Genomic DNA, 21584 nt, shown 5'->3' on the forward strand with positions numbered 1-21584 from the left:
TATGGCTTTTTGTCAACAACGTCGACGAATCGTTGCAGCCCTAATTATGATCGGAACACAAGCCATTTCACGGCCCAGTAGTAACGGCTCCGGGGACCGGGGGTTGGGAATCAGGGGGTTAGCGAATGGGATGATAAAGACATGGTTTAGAGGCTCAATTTCTAAATTATTTAGCAAAAAAAATCAAAAGCTTGTTTTTAAGACATTCAAGGCCTGTTTAAAATAGGGATTAAATGCCATAATAGGTCCCCTTTAAACTTACTTATCAGGACAAATCAACGCATAGACATAAATTATCATGACACCAAGGGCCCGATTTACTAAGATCCTAAATAAAGAGTACTAAATTGCGTGTGCACTGAAAAAGTTTGCGTGTGCTGTTTGCGTGTGGTTTGCAGGTGATCAACTAAGATTGCGTGAGCAATTGATAACAGGTGCAAACAGCAGTATTTAAATGAGGTGTTGCGTGTCTTACGGTTTGCGAGCGCAAACTCTGCGCCATGGAGAGTGGATGGAAAGCACAGTCACAAGTCACAAGCGCAAAATGAAATTGAATGAGTTGGAGTTAGAGATATTAGTGGAAGAGGCAAATAAACACATTCATGAACTACAGCAAAGAAATTTAAACATTACCAAAAGGAACGCAATATCGGAGAAAACCTGCGATAGAATAAATGCAGTTGGTAACACAAAAAACGGAAAAACGTCTGGTTTTTCATATTTCAATTTTAGGCACAGATCAAAAATACGAAATAGAAAAACGGGCCACAGGACTGAATTTGATTTTAATATTTAATTGGTCGGGTTTGCGTGACCCCGCGGCATGATCTCGGCATGATCTGAGGAGAAAAAGACAATCAGACACAGAGCTGGAGAGCGCTTTGATTCATCTATTTATGAGATAAGTTTTTATTCAGATGTCCACAGTATATTGCAAATATTATATATTATATAGCAAACACTGACAGTAGATGTGTGACAGACCGGACCATCATATGGCAAGAAGAGAAGAGAAGAGAAGTGTTCAGAACAGCACAGAGCGCACACTAAAGGCTGATTTATGGTTCCGCGTCACACCAACGCAGAACCGACGGCGTAGACACAGCGGGTCGGAGCGGATTTGGTCATGATGTTTAACCTGTGTTTTGTGATTAATAAGCACGGGTTTTAATTAAATGTAATTTACGAAGGATGATTTCACGTTCAATAAGATAAATAATCAATAAAATACAAAGTTTTGGCACAAAGGCTTGGCCTGCTTGTGGGCGAGTGGAGGGGGGCACATTAAGAGAAGGTGGCAAGATATAAGGCGAAGAACTAAAGAAAAAGTGGCCTTTAATAAAACTTGTGCAACCGTTTTTAAAATAGCATGCAGCAGAATAAAGACTCTTTCTCTGCGTATTCTTTGATTTTGGATGTCGCCTCCTTGCCACAATAACGGCAGCAGCAGATTAGCACCTTCCTTTCGAACGTATTAAATACAGACGCAATCACAATACGCGCAATTACTTTCAGGCTTGGTAAATCTCATTGCGTGTGGTAAATGGACCAATTTGCATCTTCCCCTCCCAGTATTTAGGATTTCTGCCGGGTACGCCCCATATTGATTATTCATCAGGGCAAAAGTACTAACTGAATTGCGTGTGCAATTTTGCGCATTTCAGAGAGGCAGTCGTCTTTGCACGCTGTTAGTAGATCAGCTGGCACTTTGGTTTGCGGGTGCTGTCAAGTTTGCACATGTTTTTACACACGCAAACCTTTAGTAAATCAGGCCCCAAGTGCCTCAAGTAACAAAAACATATTTTTTGAGAAATATTATTTGACAAGAATTTGGTAACGAACCAAATGGTAACAGGTCTCAGTTGTAGGTCATGGATCCTCCAACAGGATAATGATCCAAAACACACGATTAAAACCACCCAAAAATGGCCTTAAAGCAAACATTGGACTTTTCTGTAGTGACTTCTATGAACCTTGATGTAAATCCAGTTGAACATCTTTGGAAGGAGCTAAAACATTCCCTCTGGAAAACAAACCCCTCAAACCTGAGACAGCTGGAGCAGTTTGCCAATCAGTAGACCAAAAGTCCTGCAGGTGCAGGAATGTCAATGACAGTTACAGAAACCACTGCAGAGAAAGGTTGTCCAAAAGTAATATTAAGTAAAGGGTCCGATCATTTATCTCCAGGTCAGTTTCATTAGTTGTTTTTTTTTTTTTTTTAATGATTCTGTCGCACCACATTTGAAAATCAAAGAATCACATAATAGCAAAAGTCCAGTTAAAGTCCAGACCTGAAGAACGCTGCGCATAAATGAACCTCAATGAACTGAAGCAGTGTTATGGGAAAGGCCTTCGAGAATCCATCAAAGCATTTATTTTTTATGTAGACTAAATTATGAAAACATAATCTAATGAGAGGAAATCAAAAGAAGATGAACATTTGAATACTTGTTTAAGTCCTTTGTTTGATAAACACATTCTGGATGTTGTGTCATGTGTTTTTCACAATCACACACACACACACAAGCACAAAAGAGCTCACTGTTCAAAACTGTGCTGGAGCTTAGACACTTGCAGAGAGAGTTGAATGTCATTACTTTCAATTACATCACTGGGAACTGCAGTACCGGGTCGTTTAATATGTAGAGTGTCTGATTCCCCCTGGTGAGAAAAGACATGCTAAACACACAGACATCCCGGCACTCAAAAGGAAGGCTCACACGCAGAAAGAATTCACACACTAGTCCCCTGCTGAGGAACATAAACACTATTAGAGTCAGTCGTAGGGAAGAGAAAGGAGCTGATTTGATTGGTGTTGTTTATATTCCACCTCAGAGAGCTAAACAATTACAGCTCATGGTGCTGTTGACGGATCACGTTGAAGTCAGCTGCCAAACAACCATGAAATGTGCACTGCCACGTGAGCTTTCCATTTATAGGTATTTACAACTAAGATATTTATGTTATTATCATATTATTGTATCATACATTATTATGACAATTATTTAGTTTTTATAATGAATAGGCCATGTACTATATAACTGGTAAATAAGCTTTTGGTCTCTTTTGTCGCATTGAGTATCAACGTATTCTATAGAAACTTTGGTTGGTTAAAACATCTAATGGAGTCTTGTTATTGTTTCTTGAGATATGTTTAAATTAAGCAGGCTAAATATTTGCTTTACAATTTGAATAGTTGGTAAATGTATCATAGGATAGCAGGCATCATCTGATCAATCAGAGCTCTTGTTGTTTTCAAAAGTAAAGTTGCATGTAGATTTGGTTTCATTTGGAGGGTCTTTGTGGTGAAATTCTACAAGCTGCATGTGTAGGCTGAACCTAGAGGAGATGTTTGTTTCCATTCAGCAACGAGCTATGTTAGCATTGTTAGCATCAGTGTCAGCCAATCCGTAAAGAGCCGTACATCTTTGCGTTGAACACAATCTGATGGAGGGGTTGTGGAAATGAGTCATGAGGACATAATGTGGTATGATCTCTTTTAAGTTATGGAGACGGATGTCATTACAAAGCGCTGGCTGTAGATGTTGTTGAGGAAGAGAAAAGCTGTAGCCAAGAAGAAGAAGAAGATGTGGGTCCATGAGAGAAGTTTGGAGTTTTTAGCATGTTGAGAGGATGTGCAGCTTGTGGAAGATGTGTCCGGCATTCATTTTTGAGACATTACTTTTCATCTGGATCCAACTTGGTTTTGGTCAACACATGAATTTTGTTTTTCCTCACCTGACCCAGAAGACAAACAAGTTTCTCAGAGTGAAAGGGAGCACAATGTTTTAAAAGGCCTAATAAAGTTGACTTCTTTTTATTATTTATCTTTATGTTTATGGAGTAAGATAACTTCCAAAAAGATATGTCCATGTTATAACTATTCGTTTGTAATGATAAACATTTGTATATAAATAAAAAAGTTGTACCCAAAATTCTTCTGTCACACACATGAGTCTGATAAATTATTAGGGTTAGGATTGTTTTTATGTGAGTATGAATCTAAAAGCTGTGAGTGCAAAGTCTTGTGAATACAACTCTAATTTCTACGACTACGAGTCTTCACTGTGAACACGAATTCAAGTTTATGGGTACGAGTCGAAAAACTGTTGAGATGCCGTCACAGGCAGGTCACAGCATAGACATATATACGTAGACGCCCCATCGAGTGCTGAGCCCACTGACACATCCAATATGGCGTCAACGTCGCCGCCATATTGGATGTGGCAAGACTGCGCTGTAAACTAATACAAGTAAATGGACTTATTTTCATTAAGCGCCTTTCTACAAAGAAATTTACGTTTTACGTCTCATTTATTCATTTACACACGCACTAATATACTTGGGAATCAGTTAGGCACCAAATATAATATATTTAATTTTCTCAGATGGCAAAAATAAGAACTTTATTGATCCCATATAGGAGTAATTCATGTTATAAAAGCTATAGAGAACAAGGTAGTGCCGAAAAACAATATATATCCCCCCTCACAAAAATAAGAAAAATATAGAAAAATAGATAAAAAAAACAAATTTAAAATTTTTCAAATAACAAAATAACATATTTGAACCATTTTTCAGACAATAAAATAATTGAAAAAAATCTGAAAAGTAGTTAAAATATGTTATTTTGTTACTTGAAAATCTAAAAATAGGTTTTGTTGATGAGAAAATATGTTTCTCTATTTTTCTTATGTCTATGCTGTAAACTGCCTGTGACGTCATTTCAACAGTTTTTCGACTCGTACCCATAAACTTGAATTTGTGTTCACAGTGAAGACTCGTAGTCGTAGAAATTAGAGTTGTATTCACAAGACTTTGCACTCACAGCTTTTAGATTCATACTCACATAAAAACAATCCTAACCCTAATAATTTATCAGACTCATGTGTGTGACAGCAGAATTTTGGGTACAACTTTTTTATTTACATACAAATGTTTATCATTGCGAATACGAATAGTTATAACATGGACACATCTTTTTGGAAGTTATTTTACTACATACTGTATATGTTTGGCTTTAATTACATCCTCTCCTATAACTGCTGTCTAATATTGACTGATTAAAACAGGTGACAAACTTGAAAGAAGTTATTCAACTTAAGAATGATCTAAAACACTTATAGACAAGTTTTTTTTTATCAAGGTAGACCTGATAAATACTGGTAGGATCTTCTTAAAACTCTACACTAATCTGCATTGCTGATAGGATGTTTTGATCATTAAATGCAATTGATGACCATTTGTTTTTAGATCACCAGACATCTGGAACTTTGCCTGTTCTACCAGACACTCCAACCAGTGATGTTTGTGATTTATGAGCACACGTTAATCTCATCAGGCTTGTTAAGGTTGGCCATATGTGGATGTCAGATGACAAATACGTGATCGTATATTAGAGTAAGTAAACTCAGAAATTGTTGCTGGTCTATAAAAGACTTTCAGAGTTCAGAGTGAGAACCATGTGACAAGAAAAAAAAACTTCTTGGATGGGCTGCACCATTTGTTAACGCTCTTTGGTATGACACTCTGATGTGAAGAAAAACAAACACATAATGTCTATCGATAGTTGAATCGTTATCTCTGGACAAGTTCACAGCCTCTTGGAGAGATGGAACCAAGCAGCTCATTTTTACTCTAACTCCTCAGCCCTGTCCTGGTTATTGACCAATGTTTTAATAATTTTCACCAGCACTCACTCAGTTACATGCACATCTAAATCAAGCTATTGGTAATAATCTAGCTAACGATTAAACTGGAGTTTCTGAGAAATCCAAGTATATGTGCGTGAGAAGACAATCGATTATTGAGTGAGGTGCGTTCGACTCCGCGATGCTAGGTGGCGCCTCACGCACTTTTGAGTTGGCATTCTTCCGGTTCCTTCTTTGTTGTTTGTTTTCTTCTTCTCCTACTGTGTTGATATTCTGGCTTTTGCAGTGTCGTCACATCCGGAAGGGGGCGTTCCGGGACAGTCAGTATTTCGGTTCAGCGTGGGTTGCGTATACCGGAATAACTCCAATTAGGACCGCATTATCTGGCATTAATAGCTCGATTTCAAGAGCTTCGGTTCGGTTTGACTACAGCCCACTAAGGTGTATACATGGCTTGTAAAAATTCGATATCGGTCGGATTAAGGCAATAATTCGACTTTCTGTTAGTGCATGTCAACGTACTGACTGTTGCTCTTTCAGACCACACAAGGTCCCAGGCTCTAAATGCACGGCCACCTCTGAAGAGGCTCTTCACAAACTCTGGCTGCAGGCCTGTTTACTCCCTTCACAATGTCATTGTCACACTGAATTAAGTTACTAAGGTCATGTCTGACTTAATTAAAAGGTTGCTTTGGAGCACCAGAATAGGACCATACATATCTGGACATTTAGCCAGGCCAGTCATCCCCGGTGATTTGTGTCCCTTCACTGTCTCTTGTTGAAGGTGTTACTCTTGCCCACAAGCCAGCTGCTCATGTTGTCTTTAGCAGCGTGAGCTGGGATCTCAGTTAATGAGACTTTGTTGGTGCACAGTTGGCCCAATGTCATTTTTTCTTATATTCATCAAATGATGTAAGTCAACAACCAATATTGACTGTCAGACAGTTATGGTACAATTTTTTTTTTAAGCACTTTAAAGATTCAAAGCTGCATCTGCATTAATTGCTCTGAAGCCTTATTCTCTTTCCCTTTTCTATTTCTCAATAATGTCTTTCAGACAGTGACTTAGACAACATCTGGAACAGGAGTTCAGGATTTCGACCATCAAGCAGACACCTCTGGTTTTTTTGTAAAGCTGACTGAAGCCATTGAAAAAGCAAATTGAGTCACTTGGTTTCTTGGATAATTGGTCTTGAATTGAGAAAAGATTGCAAGTTATCTGTTGAAAGTGATATATCATTAAGATGAAGGCCAGATTTGGAGCATGATTTGTCCATTGCGGAGTGCATGAGGTTGTCAGTTGTGCTGTTTTCTTTAACAGAACCTCAAGTAGACACGAGTGAAGTCGGTATTAGGGCAGGAAAGCAGGTGGTTAACTGTCCTGGGGGTAAACGAGTTGATGGACAAAGTCAGATGTGGGAGTGAGAGAATCCCGAGGGGGACATTTCCTCTAATCCTCTAATCTTTTCTGCTGTCCACAAAATTGCTTATGCCTCCCTCCACCTGTCCGTCTGCACTTTTTCTTTCCACACTCCGAGTTACACCCTTCACTCAACACTGTTAAAGATCTAACTTAATCTTTGCCAGTGTCATTTTTACCATCTTGTTTTTCTTCTTCTGCTCTTCTTCCAGGTTCCCTCCATTACCCGATCTGTGGGCCGTGACAGGATCTTGGCTCTCCGCCAGCAGACTCAGTTCCTCTGGGACGCCTACTTTTCTTCTGTAGCCAAAATAGTCTTAACGACTCTGGAGGTGAGCCCGCAGACAATGGTCTTCAGTTGGAGTTGTTGATTTACGGTATCAGGAGGACTTCGTTCAATCAACCAAACTGATACGTCTTGTTGGGCCGTGCAGACTGACACCAGCTATGCATCACCTCCTAGAGATAAACCTTAGAGAGAGGGTTCTCCCCTGCTGACTTTTAGCTGTGTGTTTCATTGCTTTTGCAGCATTTTTCTGCTTTGCATTCATACATTTGCACCCTAAAACTTCTTAGATCACAGTGTACCTTCATTGATGCATATGTTTTTTTTTTTTATCTTGACTTAACCGAGATCTGTTTTGAGGTCAGTGTTACATTTTGACTGTGTTTCATGCCTCTAAAATTGCTTCCTTAAAAAAGGAAACATTAAGACTCCAAAACTATATTCCGCATAATTCATCACTTTACTTTATTGCTGCAAGCCAAAACTAATTTTCTATATTAGTGTTTATATTAACTCGCTGCTGCATCAGCTTATCTTAGCATTCCCTGATTAAACAGTGAGGTACACCCAGGACAGGTTGCCAGCCCATCATTGTGCCAAAAGAGGCTAAATCATCCATGAACATTCAGATTCTATTTGACTATATAAAATGTGTAGCTGCACCAGTTTTCCTCACACCTACATGCAGCTAAAGCATTATTTGTAAGGAAAGCTGTGAAATCTAGGTAATTTGCAGTAATAGTCATTATTGTGAGAAGATCTCTATAGTTACTATGATTATTATGATAATGGCACTTTATACAGGTAATACCAATCATGAGCAAATGCTGTTAAGGGTTTTAAACACACAGTTTTGTCCTGTATCAATCTAAAATACTGTAGTTCTCAATGTCATGTAGCTGCAGTCCTGGTGGCGATTTATGAAAAAACTTGAAACAGTTGAACATGAAGTAGGCTAAAATGAATGAATGAATGAATGAATGAATGAATGAATGAATGAATGAATGAATGAATGAATGAATGAATGAATGAATGAATGAATGAAAAAATAAAAAGATAAAATCATTTAAGTTGGGAAATATGAGTGCATCCCGGTGCACTGATAAATGCTAAAGGGAATTTTATATACTCACAATCTAAGCAGGAAACTAATTATTTTGAGCAATTAATGTTATCAACTTTTAAATCATGTTTATAAGGCTACTTCATGACTTTGAGGCTACTGGAAAAATAATAAAACTGGAGCGTTTAAAGGTGCAAGGGAGTATGAGTCGGTCACTTGTCACAGTTGTTTATCATTTCTTTCTAAGGTAATAGAGTATAGTACGTTCAGCATTGTTATTAATAAAACTCACATTGCAATCAAATATCCGTTTTGTGAAGTATGAACATACGTGATATTTGTGATGCATGGAAGGACCATATGGGCTGAATGTGACCAAATAAAAAAGACCTAACACTAAACATCAGGTTTTCCAGTCTGATTTGTGTTCAAATCTACTTGGATTATTGATATACTTTTCTGAAACAAATGCAACATGTCACCGTTCAGACGTCTCTAAGTTACATAACATGATCGATAGTCTGATTAAATTGAAGGGGAGGAGATTGAAAGTAACTCCGGGTATGTTGAAGTAAACCTGCTCCTGACCAGGTTTACTTCACAGTCAGTTATTGCGGACTCCAAGTATGATTTCTTTTTCACTTTCTGAGACCAGCTCACCTGAACCCTCCTTCTTCGGCTTAAGTAACCTCACTTTGTGAAACGGAAAACTCTGAGTTTCCCTGAGTTCAAGCTAAACATCCTCAGCGTTTAAACATACCCCGCTTTGTGAAACGTACCCCTGTTGTTGTGAGGCTCATGCCGATGATACTCTTGTACGTACAGTACCATCGATAATAAAAAAAAACCCAACATAGTCCAAACTCATGGATTTAATTTTATTTCCAAGTTCATTGATTGTGGTGCTGTATCGTCTTTGGCAGAAATGGTTCATATCTGGTTTATATTTTGTACCTTTTCTTTGATAGATATGACATTTTTCAATAGGTGCAATATATGTAGGATGCAGTAAAAGGAATGTTTATCTTCTTCATCATTATTATTATTATTAGGGCCCGAGCACTTACAGTGCGAAGGCCCTATTGTATCTGTAGGAATTTGTCTCGTTTTTCTTCTCTCGAAATGAGGGCCTTTTTGCCCCACTAAACGTGCCCCAAAAGTCACCAAATTTTGCACGCAAGCCAGGCCTGGCGAAACTTTTATATTTAATGGTTTGCATTAATGGGCGTTGCCTAATGGCTCAACAGCGCCCCCTAGAAAACTTCGTGCCTCAAGCCCCACAATACGGTTTGACGTACATGTGAAAATCGGTACACACCTTTATCATGTCGCGACTTAAAGAAAAGTCTCTTGGGGCCATGGTCGAAACCGAACAGGAAGTCGGCCATTTTGAATTAATCGTGTAATTTTGGCACAATTTATGCCATTTCCTTGGCCGTTAATACGGCCCGAACCGTAACGTGCACCCAGGTGTGTTATACATCAAAATGTGCGTCTCGATCCTGCAACGATGAGCATTACTTTTCTCAGTCAAAAGCATTACCGTGGCGATGATAGACGCCGAAAAGCTAGCCCCCTTCATCTGATTGGTCCATATGTGATAGTTCCTACTTTCTGTCATAACTTTTGAACGGGTTGTGATAAAGACATGTGGGTGGTGTCATCGGACTCGGTATTGATTACTTGACCTTTATTGGCCTGAATTAGCCCGTCCCTTCTTCTGATTGGTCAATATTTGATAGTCCCTATTTTCTGCTACAACTTTTGAATGGTTTGACAGAGAGAGTCGTGGGTGGTGTCATCGGACATGGTTTTAATTCCTTGAACATAATTGGTGCAAATTAGCCCCGCCCCTTCATCGGATTGGCCGATATCTGATAGTTCTTACTTTCTGCAATAAATTTTGAATGGTTTGATATAGAGTCGTGGGTGGTGTCATCCGCTAAATGTCCAGGCCTGAAGAATCTACATGGAAGTCATACAAGCACTTCCACTGCAGCACGCCTGAACGTGCACAAGGGTGCGAGGGCCCGTTCATCGCTGCTTGCAGCTTTAATTATTGTTGATGTTGAAAATCCCAGGATGTCTTAAGAGTTTCTCTAAAAAGGATTTCTTAGTAATCAGCATGCCTATATCATCTTCTGCTACCGTTTGAATAAATTATCCCTTGCATAAATTACACCCCTTGCAGCAACAGTTACAGCCATGTCAGGTCCAAAATTTAAGAAGTGTTTTTTTTTTCAGCAGTAAATAATATTGCAATCAGCAGCGAGCTGGCAATGGCAACCCGAAGTAAATCACACTGCGTGACTTATTTCAATACTTTCTTCCTGAGTTTGAAAAGTAAATTTCAATCAGACACATCCCTCGCATATCACTTCTGTATTTAGACAGGAATGGTGAACTGTCATACTCACAGCTTTAAAATGGCAGTTGGCGTCATGGTGAGTACATTTATAATTAGATTGGATTTGTTATTTCTTCTTCACCCCCAGAAGCTCCTAAATGCTCTACAGCTATTTCTCAAGAAACATTTTATACAGTTTTGCTTTTTTTCCCCAATGCTGAAGTCTTAATAAATTGTTTCTTACATGTTTTGGTCAACAAAAAATAAAAAATAAAGTTTAAAAAAAGGTTTAAAAAAAAAAAACAACATACAACAGCTACTTTTTCAGCTAGGTCTTTCCAGTTCGACTCAAAACAGCAACCTTTAGGGGGCACTTCACTCCAGCCTGTCCAACATGATAGAAGATACTGTACAACAGTTAAAGTGTCTATACTACATTGGGGATATTTTCATCAAATTAAATGATCAGAATGACAAAGTGTTCTTAATGTCGGACTTCTTAAAAAAAGATGCTCACATCGTCTCGATTTGCCTTCGGTTGCCTTTGGTTAGGGAAGTTGGTGTTGGACAGTCTCTAGATAAACTGACATCAAAATTAGTCTGAATGTAAAATAATTGAAGTCAGAAATCAAAAATAACTGATAATGGCATTCTGGAGGACAAGTACTGCCTGCTGAGATAACATGGCTCGAGAAAGACCCTTAAAGGAGCATGAGGCTCCTTTTAAGAAATTAGACTCTCTAGCGCCACCCTTCACCACGACGGCCGTTGGGGGTACTGCAGCCAACAGCGAAGCCGGCACGGGAGAACGGGGAGAACTCGCATGCAGCGTCATTTAACGTCACATCCGCAGGACAGCGCGGGAAATTCGGCCCCACAATTGCAGCACATTTTGCAGCATACAGCCTGTTCAAGGCAACGGAGAGATACACTAGAGGGCTCATTCTTTTGGGTTTGGAACGCTTCATCTGACATTATTACTAGAAAACTTAAAACGTAAAACTGTTTTGTTTCTTCTTTTAAAATTATGTTAAACAACAAAATTCCAAATGAAGTATGAGGTTAATGTGTTTTAAGTGCCTGGATTTACAACACAATTTCATGACTATCAAAGTTTTAACAGTCTCAGAAATAGACTGAACAGAATGTTGCACAAAAACTAAAACTAAATTAGAAAAAAAAATGTCTTTGAAACAAATATGCATTGTAGTCAAGACCTCAAAGTCTGACAACATGTCTTGCCAAATTAAGATTAGCCTTTAAGAGTTTGCCAACAAACCAACAACTCCAAGTTGAAGATAGAAAATTACTTTTAACATTTTTATTCATCGAAGTGAAATTATGTTCTTGCCTGTCTGTGTTCCCTGAAACGTCTTAGCTTCAGGGAACTTATTCAGCACACCATTATTGGGGAAAATCCTGAGGATTTTCCTTGAAAGCAAAGATTGGACCAACTGTTAGAATCGCATAGTAGCTCACGCCAACTCCCATGATGCAAAATGAGTGGAGTAGTGCTTTTAACTTTTTGGATAGTACTTGCTCAGGATGGGGAATCAAAGAAAAGTTTTGATGCAAACTGTTGGTTTCCTTAGCATGGCTTTGTATTAATTGGATTCGGTTGTAATGTGTTCACTTGCATACTTGAAGTGGGTAGATGACAGCTGTTGTGATTTCCTGTTATATTAATAATATTGAGTTGAGTTGAGCTGATGTGACCTGAGCTGAATTGAATGTGCTTCTCTTTTTCTGATTCTCACAGAAATTAAAAAAGGTAGCTACCAGCAAAGACTCATGATGAAACACATGTACAGTTGCCAAGATCAAATTACCCACTGGCTCATCTTACCCTGCTCTCCCCTGCTGTTGTCCAGATGTGCTAAACACTCACAGCCATAATGTCATCAGGCTAAATGGGTTAAATGAGGCATTGTTGATAACTGTAGCATCTTGTACACTGCGAACCTGGCAGTTGTTGTCAGATAGTGGGTGTGTGTTTGAATCTCTGGGTAATTATAAAATATTGGGTGTTAAGTGGGAAATTCATACAGGCTTTTCGATTGCTGTAGAGTCAGAAATACAAGAAAAATGATATAATAATACATAAATTAAATTGTTGTTCCTTACTTGGCCTTCAGTATGAATTCAATAAAATTATTTTGCTGACAAATATATTAATTTACATCAGTATTATGAGTTGAGTTGTGCCTATTTTACTGTTAATACATTTAGTTCAATAAGACAGTAGAGAGACGTTTATGACATCTACATTAGGCTTATAGCATTAGATGGTCTAAAAAACAGAGGAAGACATGTATAGATTGATGACATGAAGCGTTAATTTGTTTGGTTTCTTTGGAAGCAAATGGAGGCACCTTGCCAAGAGATTCCTTGGAAAAGGTCTGCTTGTTTGATGTGCATGAAGGTTTGGACAGCAGCATTTCCACATGTTCAAGTGAGCCACACTAACCGGGCAAATGCATCAGAGTTTTAACTGAACCAAACAAGTGTGATTGAACCATAAGAGAACTAAAGTAAAACTTTATACTACTTTTTAATGTTGCTTAGGTCTTACCAAGCACCTACCATTCAAAGTAAATCACCCTAGAAGAGAGAAAAGAAAACCATCATATAGATTATAGACTAGTTAATGTCAAAATGTCACTACTTTTGGCTAGCGACATCTAATACATGACTTTAACTGAAGATTTATTTGTTTAGATTTTTTACATCATCCTTTTTATTTCATCTTTTTTTTTAAAGAAAGGATCCGAATATGCCCGCTGATGTAATCTGAGTTTAAATGTCATATCACTTAAACACAAATTCACATCATCACTTTATTACAAATATATGACACTATGGGGCATTTGTGCATTCAGTTATCCAGGGAGTAAGTCAAGGGTGTATCATTTGTCTTCTTCTAAAACCACCAGATGACCTGACTCACAACTGTCAGCCTTTGGTAACCAGCTCGATGGACGTTATTAGCTACAAAAGTTATAGACTGTCCCAGTTAATATTAAAATGCTTATATTTAGAAGAAGCATTGTATCTGTTCTAGAGACTTATCAACCCAACAAACACTGTCTAAACAAACTGATACATTGAGCTATTAAAGGAGGCTCTTAATAGAAATATGTGAGGAGGGTTATGCTTGTTTATGAGACATGTGAGGTCCTCATGCTGCTACAGCTGTGTTCCTGTTTCTGAAATGAATATAAACGTGGTGAAGAGTATTATTAAAGGTATTGTGACATCATTTTTAACATGCTTTTAACACTATTAAAAGTCTTGGCCAACATCCCTCAAATGTGTCTAAAAGAGTGTAACAAGAAAAACTTCACTCTAGTACTCCATTCCTGGCTTTTTATGACGGTGTTTTTTTGCGCCGTGAAAAACGCTTCCTTTCCCCCCTTTCCTTTCAATCATTGGCCCGCTCCTCCTCCAAACCTCCTCCAACCCAGCCATACGCTCACAGCGGCGTCGGAGAGTTAAGCCGGAAGCGACAGGCGAAGCATGCACGGAAAAGCAGCACGGCGAAGTAGTCCACCGCAAACAATCATAAAAATAAAGGCATGCAAGCAGCAGTGTCCCCTTATCTTAAGTCCAGTCAGTGGCCGCGGGTCTTCTTAGCAGTTTTCCTCCGGTGATTAGAACAAAAGAGGCTCTAAACAGCTCCGTGTTAAGCCTGATTTATGGTTCCGCGTTAAATCGACGCAGAGCCTACGCCGTAGGGTTCAGCGTACGGTGCACGTCGCCGCGTAACCCTACGCCGTAAGCTCTGCGTCGGTGTAACGCGGAACCATAAATCAGCCTTTATGGTGCGCTGGAGAGGAGAGGAGGCAGGGAGCTGGGTGGAGGGGGCGGTGATTTAGCGGGCCTTGACGTCGCGGCCCGCCACCAAACCAGATGAGCCGTTTTTGCATAGTTATGCGGAAAATCGCAGAAAGCACACAATACACTGAATGTTAAAAGTTTGTTGTTTTTTGGGTGTAATTGATGTCAAGACACCCAACAAAACACAAAAAATCAAGAAAAATTTGTTTTTCATGTCACAATACCTTTAAGATCGACTCAGATGTTTGTAGTTTAATCTAAAGCGTTATTTCTAATTTCAATCTATTCTAAGATGACATGTGAAATTTTCGTAGCAAGTATAAAATAAAGAAACTAAATATTATAATACCATATTGGTGTACTTTACTTTTTGACCTGGCATGTCTTTCTTTTTCTTTTTTTTTTGTTTGATTTCAGGTTATTACTTTTTTATTATAACTTTTTTTTTAATTAATTAAAAATGTGTCATTTACTCTTATATTTATTCTCTCTCCTAGATCATCCAGGACCGTGTGGAGTCTCACGTGTCTAGAAACTGGCTGTTTTGGAATTCTCTACCTGGTGGTCTCTACGCTCTCCCGCAGTACTCAGCTGATCCTGCTCAGTTCCCCTTTTACTACGCCATTCTGGGTAAGGGATCGTTCAGTTAAATAAACAATTTGGCAAGACCTTCCATAAGATCTAAAGCTGCACATTACATTCAACAATTGTAGGTAAAACATTTCATGAATTAACAAATCCTCAAAACAACAGTTTCACTAATCAGTTGATGGGTTCTGATGATGCAAAACTATCAACATCCCAGATCTGTTGTGGAAAAAGTGGCCACCCAGTACTCAAGATCAAAGATGAAGACCATTTCCTGTAACAAGTCCAAGTATGGAGTTGTGTCAGTGCCCTTGGCAGGGGTCGTTAGCACTTCTGTGACAGTGTCATTCATGCAGATAAGTGGACTGAGATTTTAAAGCACCTTATACAACTATCAAGAAGACCATGTCTTTTCCAGCAATATTTGTGCACTTTTCTTTCAAGATAGTGCAAACCTACATTCTGCTCACATTAGAAAAGCTGAGTGATCCTGGGCTGGTCCGCCTGCAGTTCTGACCTGTTCCCAATAGAGAGGTTTAAATAGCTTAATTCAAGGAGAGCCCCCCCCCCCCAAACAAAATCATATATATCTTAAATTCACGAGTGACCATTTTTTCATCTGCCACTGGTGGCAACTCATTTACTTGACACACCATTTACCAGTTTACAAGTTTATAACCTCTGTTGACTGTAATCTTTTTTTTATAGTAAATTACACTGTTATTTTAATACACGTTTGACACTTGTATGCTAACAGCTCGGTTGCATCTTGTAAGAAGTTCTTGTTGGATGTTATTATAACTATTTTATTTAACAAGATTGTTCTGAATACTACAAGTCATATGCACAAGTGAAAGTGGTTTGAATTATATATTTATACATGTTAACTATGAGAATGGAGCAGAGTTCAGGAATGCAGCTGCAGGAAAATAGAGATGGTTGCTCTATGTGCATGTCTGGGTGTGTGGGTGTGCATACAGACCACAGAGATTCTCAGTAGACTGAGGCTGTAACTCTGATCGATGTTTGTCTTCCTCTAAGGAATTGTGGACACATGGGTTTGGAGAAGGAGGGGAGAGCAGTATTGAGGGATAAGAGGAAAGATGGAGCAGTTTTGTTTATGCCTCTGCAGTAAATCACTATTTCTGCAGCTGAGGATAACTTTATGTCCAGGCTGTGTGTAAGGCGGTCTCACTCTGCTAAATTTCAGTAACTTTTGATGGTAAAACAATCACAATTTTTGGCCTTTCTACTACAATTATTCTTGTTTGTTTGTTTTTTTTTCTAGATATTATCATGTAAGTGTTTACTTTTTGAACTGGCTGGTTAATTCAGGCTGAATCTAACTTCTGATTTCAAACAGTTAAAAAAATGTATCCTGATAAAAAGGGAAGCGCGAAAGCAGATATTGCTAAACTGCCTTTGATTGATGATGTATGTAAAATAAAATCCCATTTATTCTTAATATTTAGACATTTTTTCCACACACCTTGGGAAATTCAAGTGATATATTCTGAACTTTGTGACCATGACTGCACACCCACATACCTCAGAATTCATTATGGCATCACTGTTGTACTATGGGACGAAAAGAGCAGAGTGCACCATCACTCTGTAAACAGGTTTATGGTGCTGCTGATGCAGTCAAAATTATGTCCTGCTTCATGGCATTGACACATCTGAAGCATTCCTCACCTTTTCAGTTTCCGTTTGCATTTTAACCAATTTTAGTACAGATTAGCACACACAAGCTAATAATTTATAAGAAATACACAAAATAATAACTATAATCTTACAACATTGAATGCTGACTATGGCACCTTGCTGGATACATCGAGCAGCTTATAGGTCACTGACTGACACAGCTCGAGCAGGTCTGTTATCCTAAAATGTTGTAGTGATTTTGATTTACTCTTTGACAAAGCTTTTAGGAGTTTGCCTCCAGTTTTATGTGATCTTACCGTGGGGGCTACACTTGGGAGAAAGTATTGGAAAAGTCACTAATAATACAGTGTTCCCATTTCTAGGGCAGTTAATTACTAACATACTTTTTCAATCACGGTGCCATACAATCCCCACCTCCAGACTAAATGTTGGAGGCGGAAAAATAGCTCCACTAGTGTGAACAGTCTCAAATAGACCCATCAGTACTAGAAACAGATTACATGAACAATGATAAACTATTACCTTCAGCTCAAGCTGTAGCAAATGCACTGCTCAAGCAAGCTGGGAAAACTACACTGGACACACTTGAACAGTTGAAGTTTGCTTGTTTTTTGTTTTGGACACCTGAAGTGGCCAATGACCTCCTAGTTCCCGCCCCAGCATCCACCAACGTGACCCACCTCCTCCTGCTGAAAATTCTCAACCGATAATCTCTTTGGAACTGAATGTGTAAAGAAACGCGTAACTGATGTTGGAGGGTTAAGTTGACTATTTCCAACACTGAATGCTTTCCTTACCTCAATGCTTTTCAATGCCTGATGTTTTGACCCCACTTAGTCATTTCCTCCCAATAGTATGTTCCCTTTATAACAGTGTATTCATGGGGAATGGTTACACGGAGCAGTCTCACTTCGTACACCCCATAATGTGTTTTCATTTTACATCTACTGTATGTTTCTTGTATTACTTTGATTCCCTGTTGCAGGGGCGGTCATTAGCCTACTCCCAGTACGTCAGTTTATGTATAGTTAGTGGGGAGAGATGTGTTAGCATTTGTGGCAATAACACATCTTATCTTATTGTAATGGCTCTTTAAAGCTAACATGAAATACTTATATAACATTTTGAGTGATACTCGTAAGTCTTTGCAAAGCTTTCCCATGGCCACACAAGATATTAAATATGATATAATTTAGAAATATAATGTATTTAATCCATTATTATGAGTTATACTATCTTTCAAAACAAGTTTTCTTAAACTACAGCACTGGGAAATGCTGAGATACTAAAATATGTCATTTGCTTAAAATCAAGGTGCCATTGCTCCTTTGTTGAACAGAAGGCTTGTGCCCAACTGTGTGACTCAGTCAAGGACAGAGCTCATGTTTCCATAAATACCACTAAGCTCACCTGAGATGGCTGGAGAGGGGCGCAGTGTCAGAGAGATGGATAGGGCAACGCTAAAGAGCGCCATGGCTCCACTTATCCATGAGCTTATGTACTTCCTTATTCCCCTAACCAGCCAGAACTTGCACTGCCACATCCCTGCTGTCCTGACCTTCTGTGAGGATTTTCATTATTAAATGTATTTGCATGTCGCCCCATCTTCCCTGGTTTATTTTGATTTCTCATCTCTCATTCACATATGGAGTATCTGACGTTTGGTCTTGTCCAGCCTGCAATAATCATATCTGTGCTTTGAGATGAATAAAGACACTTCTCCTTTTTCAAACACGTTATCAATGTACAAGATAGCAGTGTTTGTATCTCCTAAAAGGAAGCTCCTTTATATGGTTTACACACTTGAATGTTGAAACACACTGAGGGAACATTTAATATCCTGAAGAAATTAGCTTGTGGTTACAAATCATGAAGACCGCTGAAGTGAGCATTCACTTCAGTGGGTCAGTTTAAAAAATTGCCCTCATCTACATATACTGACCTTTATACATTTTCTCTTTATTTAAGTTACCACGTTTTATATAAAGTAAAACTGTCGAATGGTTTGTCAGTCAATTTTTTTTTTCAAATAAATCTCCACAAATTATTAAAAAACATTTTGATAACAGCACCAATAAATAAGCTACTGTACCTGTACTGAGAGGTCTGCTTTTGTGTTGGCATTTTTTGTTGACCATCCTTGTGACACAAAAAAAAAAAAATGAAACTGGCCTAATTAATTAATAGGGATGCTTCGATCCGATCCGCGGATCGAAAATATGCTGCGATCCTGCCAAAAGACATGGACCGGATCGGATCGCAGTTCAGTGGAAAACTGCGATCCTAGCGCTGCGATACGAGCACTCCGTTCCAAATATCCGCTCCAGATTTTCCATCCAGCACTTGCTTCTCACACTCGAGGGAGAAAGGAGAGGGGAGGGGGAGTTCACGTGAACAACCGGGAGAGAGAGAGAGAGCATAAATGACAGCGGTGTGGCAATACTTTAAAGTAAAGGATATATTTATTTATTAATAATTAATAACAAATACAAATGTATTATTTATTATTAATTAATACATTTATTAAATAATGTATTATTTATTATTAATTAATAAAAAAAACATGAAAGGCAGAGTGCAAAACGTGTGAAGCACAAGTCTCAAGCTGCTTTCACGTAGAGCGCGGTTTGCGCCGCGGACACCGCTGCGTCACAGGTCGGCGCGGTGGAATTAAGAAGATTCAATTCAGGCAGGCGAGCGAACGCCGCGGCAGTCCGCTCTTGCACGGAGCTGAGCGGTCCGCTGAAAAGATTGCGCAGTTTATTGTGCTTGATGACCAGCCCCTGTCAGTAGTGAGTAATGTTTCAACGCTTAATTCAACACCTCGAGCCTCGCTACGGTATGCCTAGTTCTGTTATCACCACACAGCAGCACAGGTTGCCACTGGCAGTACAATTTATCTGACTTTGGAAGTCATGACTTTTATTTATGGTAACAGATGTCAAACAAAGCCTACTTTTAGTAAATTTGTTTTTACTGTACATTTGCTTGATTTTTTTTATATTGGCTTTTTCATGTCAAGATGATATTTATTTTATTTAATGCTACTGCTTATTTTATGTTAAAAAAATGTAATATCTAATAAATGGCTCAAGTGTTGTGGACTATTCATCTCAGGAAGTATGTTATTCTTATTTTGAGCAATGTCACTTTATCAAGCCTTTTCTATTATTCCACACTACAAAATAAGTACTAAAAAAAGTTAACCTATTAGTCAGAAAAGAGAGATAGAAATATGCGCTGGTATCGGATCGGTACTAGGGCTGTGGTATCGGTATCGGATCGCAAGTGAAAAAGTTGGATCGCAGCATCCATATTAATTAACCATCCGGTTAACTGGCATGCTGCTATATTTAATTACTTCATTTAATTATGTGAAGTATCTTACTCAGTTCGATTCATGACATAATTTTAGTACTTGTTCATATCATATCTGCATAGATGCACTTGAGATTATTTGAGATGATCTCACATAATCACTTTCCGCTAACTACCTCTGAACTCTAAGCTTGACCAAATTTAATTTCCAAACATTTGTTTGAAAATCAAGCATATTGGACTTACACTGGTACAAGAGTATGTTGTTGACAATCCAGGAACAGAGGAGCAAAGTAAAACAAGAAACCACACAGGAGATCAGAACAAACAAAAGAAGTCCAACAACACAACGGCACAACTTGATGACACACCCCCCCCCCCCAGTTGTTTTTAATTCACAAATGACTAGCTTTAGGTATTTCTTACTGATGGTGAAAACTTCCCACTTGGAAACCAGGCTTGCTCAGATGACTGACTGTCCACTGCTTTGTATGATGCTTTTACTGACTGAAAACAAAATCTGATTTCACAGTACTAAGCACATGATGCATTCACTGACAAGAAATATAAATAAATAAATCCACCAGTTTCTGATTGACCAGTCACTGATCAGAGCTGTTGAGCTGAAAATCGGAACAGTCCAATCACCTGCAAAGCGCCCATGCATTCGTAAAAGAGACTCAAAAGAAAGTGTTCACCCTTGGATTGCGTGTGCTCATGCTTGGTCAAGTGAAGCAGGGGTTTATGTGCTGTCAGAAAGATGGATGAGAGTGCAGCACAGAGTGCTCTGTCCATTTAACTCTGATGGAGCTTCATGGAGAGCTACATCTGCACAAATCTGTGTTAAATAAATAACAACCTAAACACATTTCACCCACGACAACTGTTGGTAAAGTGTGTTTCTTTTGTCTGTCTGTGTGTGTGTGTGTGTGTGTGTGTGTGTGTGTGTGTGTGTGTGTGTGTGTGTGTGTGTGTGTGTGTGTGTGTGTAGGTAAGAGCCTGTCGCAGCAGTTCACAGCTGTGATCCATACGGTAACTCCCCTACAGTCCCAGATCTCCCCAGTGGTGAAGCTCATTCTCGCCGTAGCCAAGTCCAAGTTCTGTGCACAGGTGGGAAGCGTGTCCAAACTCTGATTCATGCTTCGATATGTAAACTGTTGAACACAAACCACAGCAGAACAGTCAGGACGCTCCTGTTTTCTGAGAAGAGCATGTCACCTGGGATGGGAATTGATAAGATTTTTACGATTCCGATTTCATTTTCGATTCTGCTTAACTATTCATTAAAAAGGACAATAAAAGGTCGATTAACATCACCAATATAACATTTTAATAATATTAAAATAAATATTTTTCTGTAGAAATTAAGATAGTACAACATAAATTATTCTATGGCAATTCCACGAGAA

At 38.8% G+C, this 21584-nt stretch overlaps 1 protein-coding gene across 1 annotated transcript in view; it reads left to right on the forward strand.

The window, feature by feature from the left end:
- Positions 1-21584, forward strand: part of LOC133418595 (exostosin-1) — a 380641-nt gene that overhangs the window by 317537 nt on the left and 41520 nt on the right. The window contains exons 5-7 of the mRNA XM_061707365.1: positions 7284-7403; positions 15102-15234; positions 21167-21285. Of these exons, the coding sequence (XP_061563349.1) occupies positions 7284-7403; positions 15102-15234; positions 21167-21285 (372 nt within the window). The remainder of the gene's footprint in view (positions 1-7283; positions 7404-15101; positions 15235-21166; positions 21286-21584) is intronic.

The sequence above is a fragment of the Cololabis saira genome, chromosome 18, assembly GCF_033807715.1.
Source record: "Cololabis saira isolate AMF1-May2022 chromosome 18, fColSai1.1, whole genome shotgun sequence".
NCBI lineage: Eukaryota > Metazoa > Chordata > Actinopteri > Beloniformes > Belonidae > Cololabis > Cololabis saira.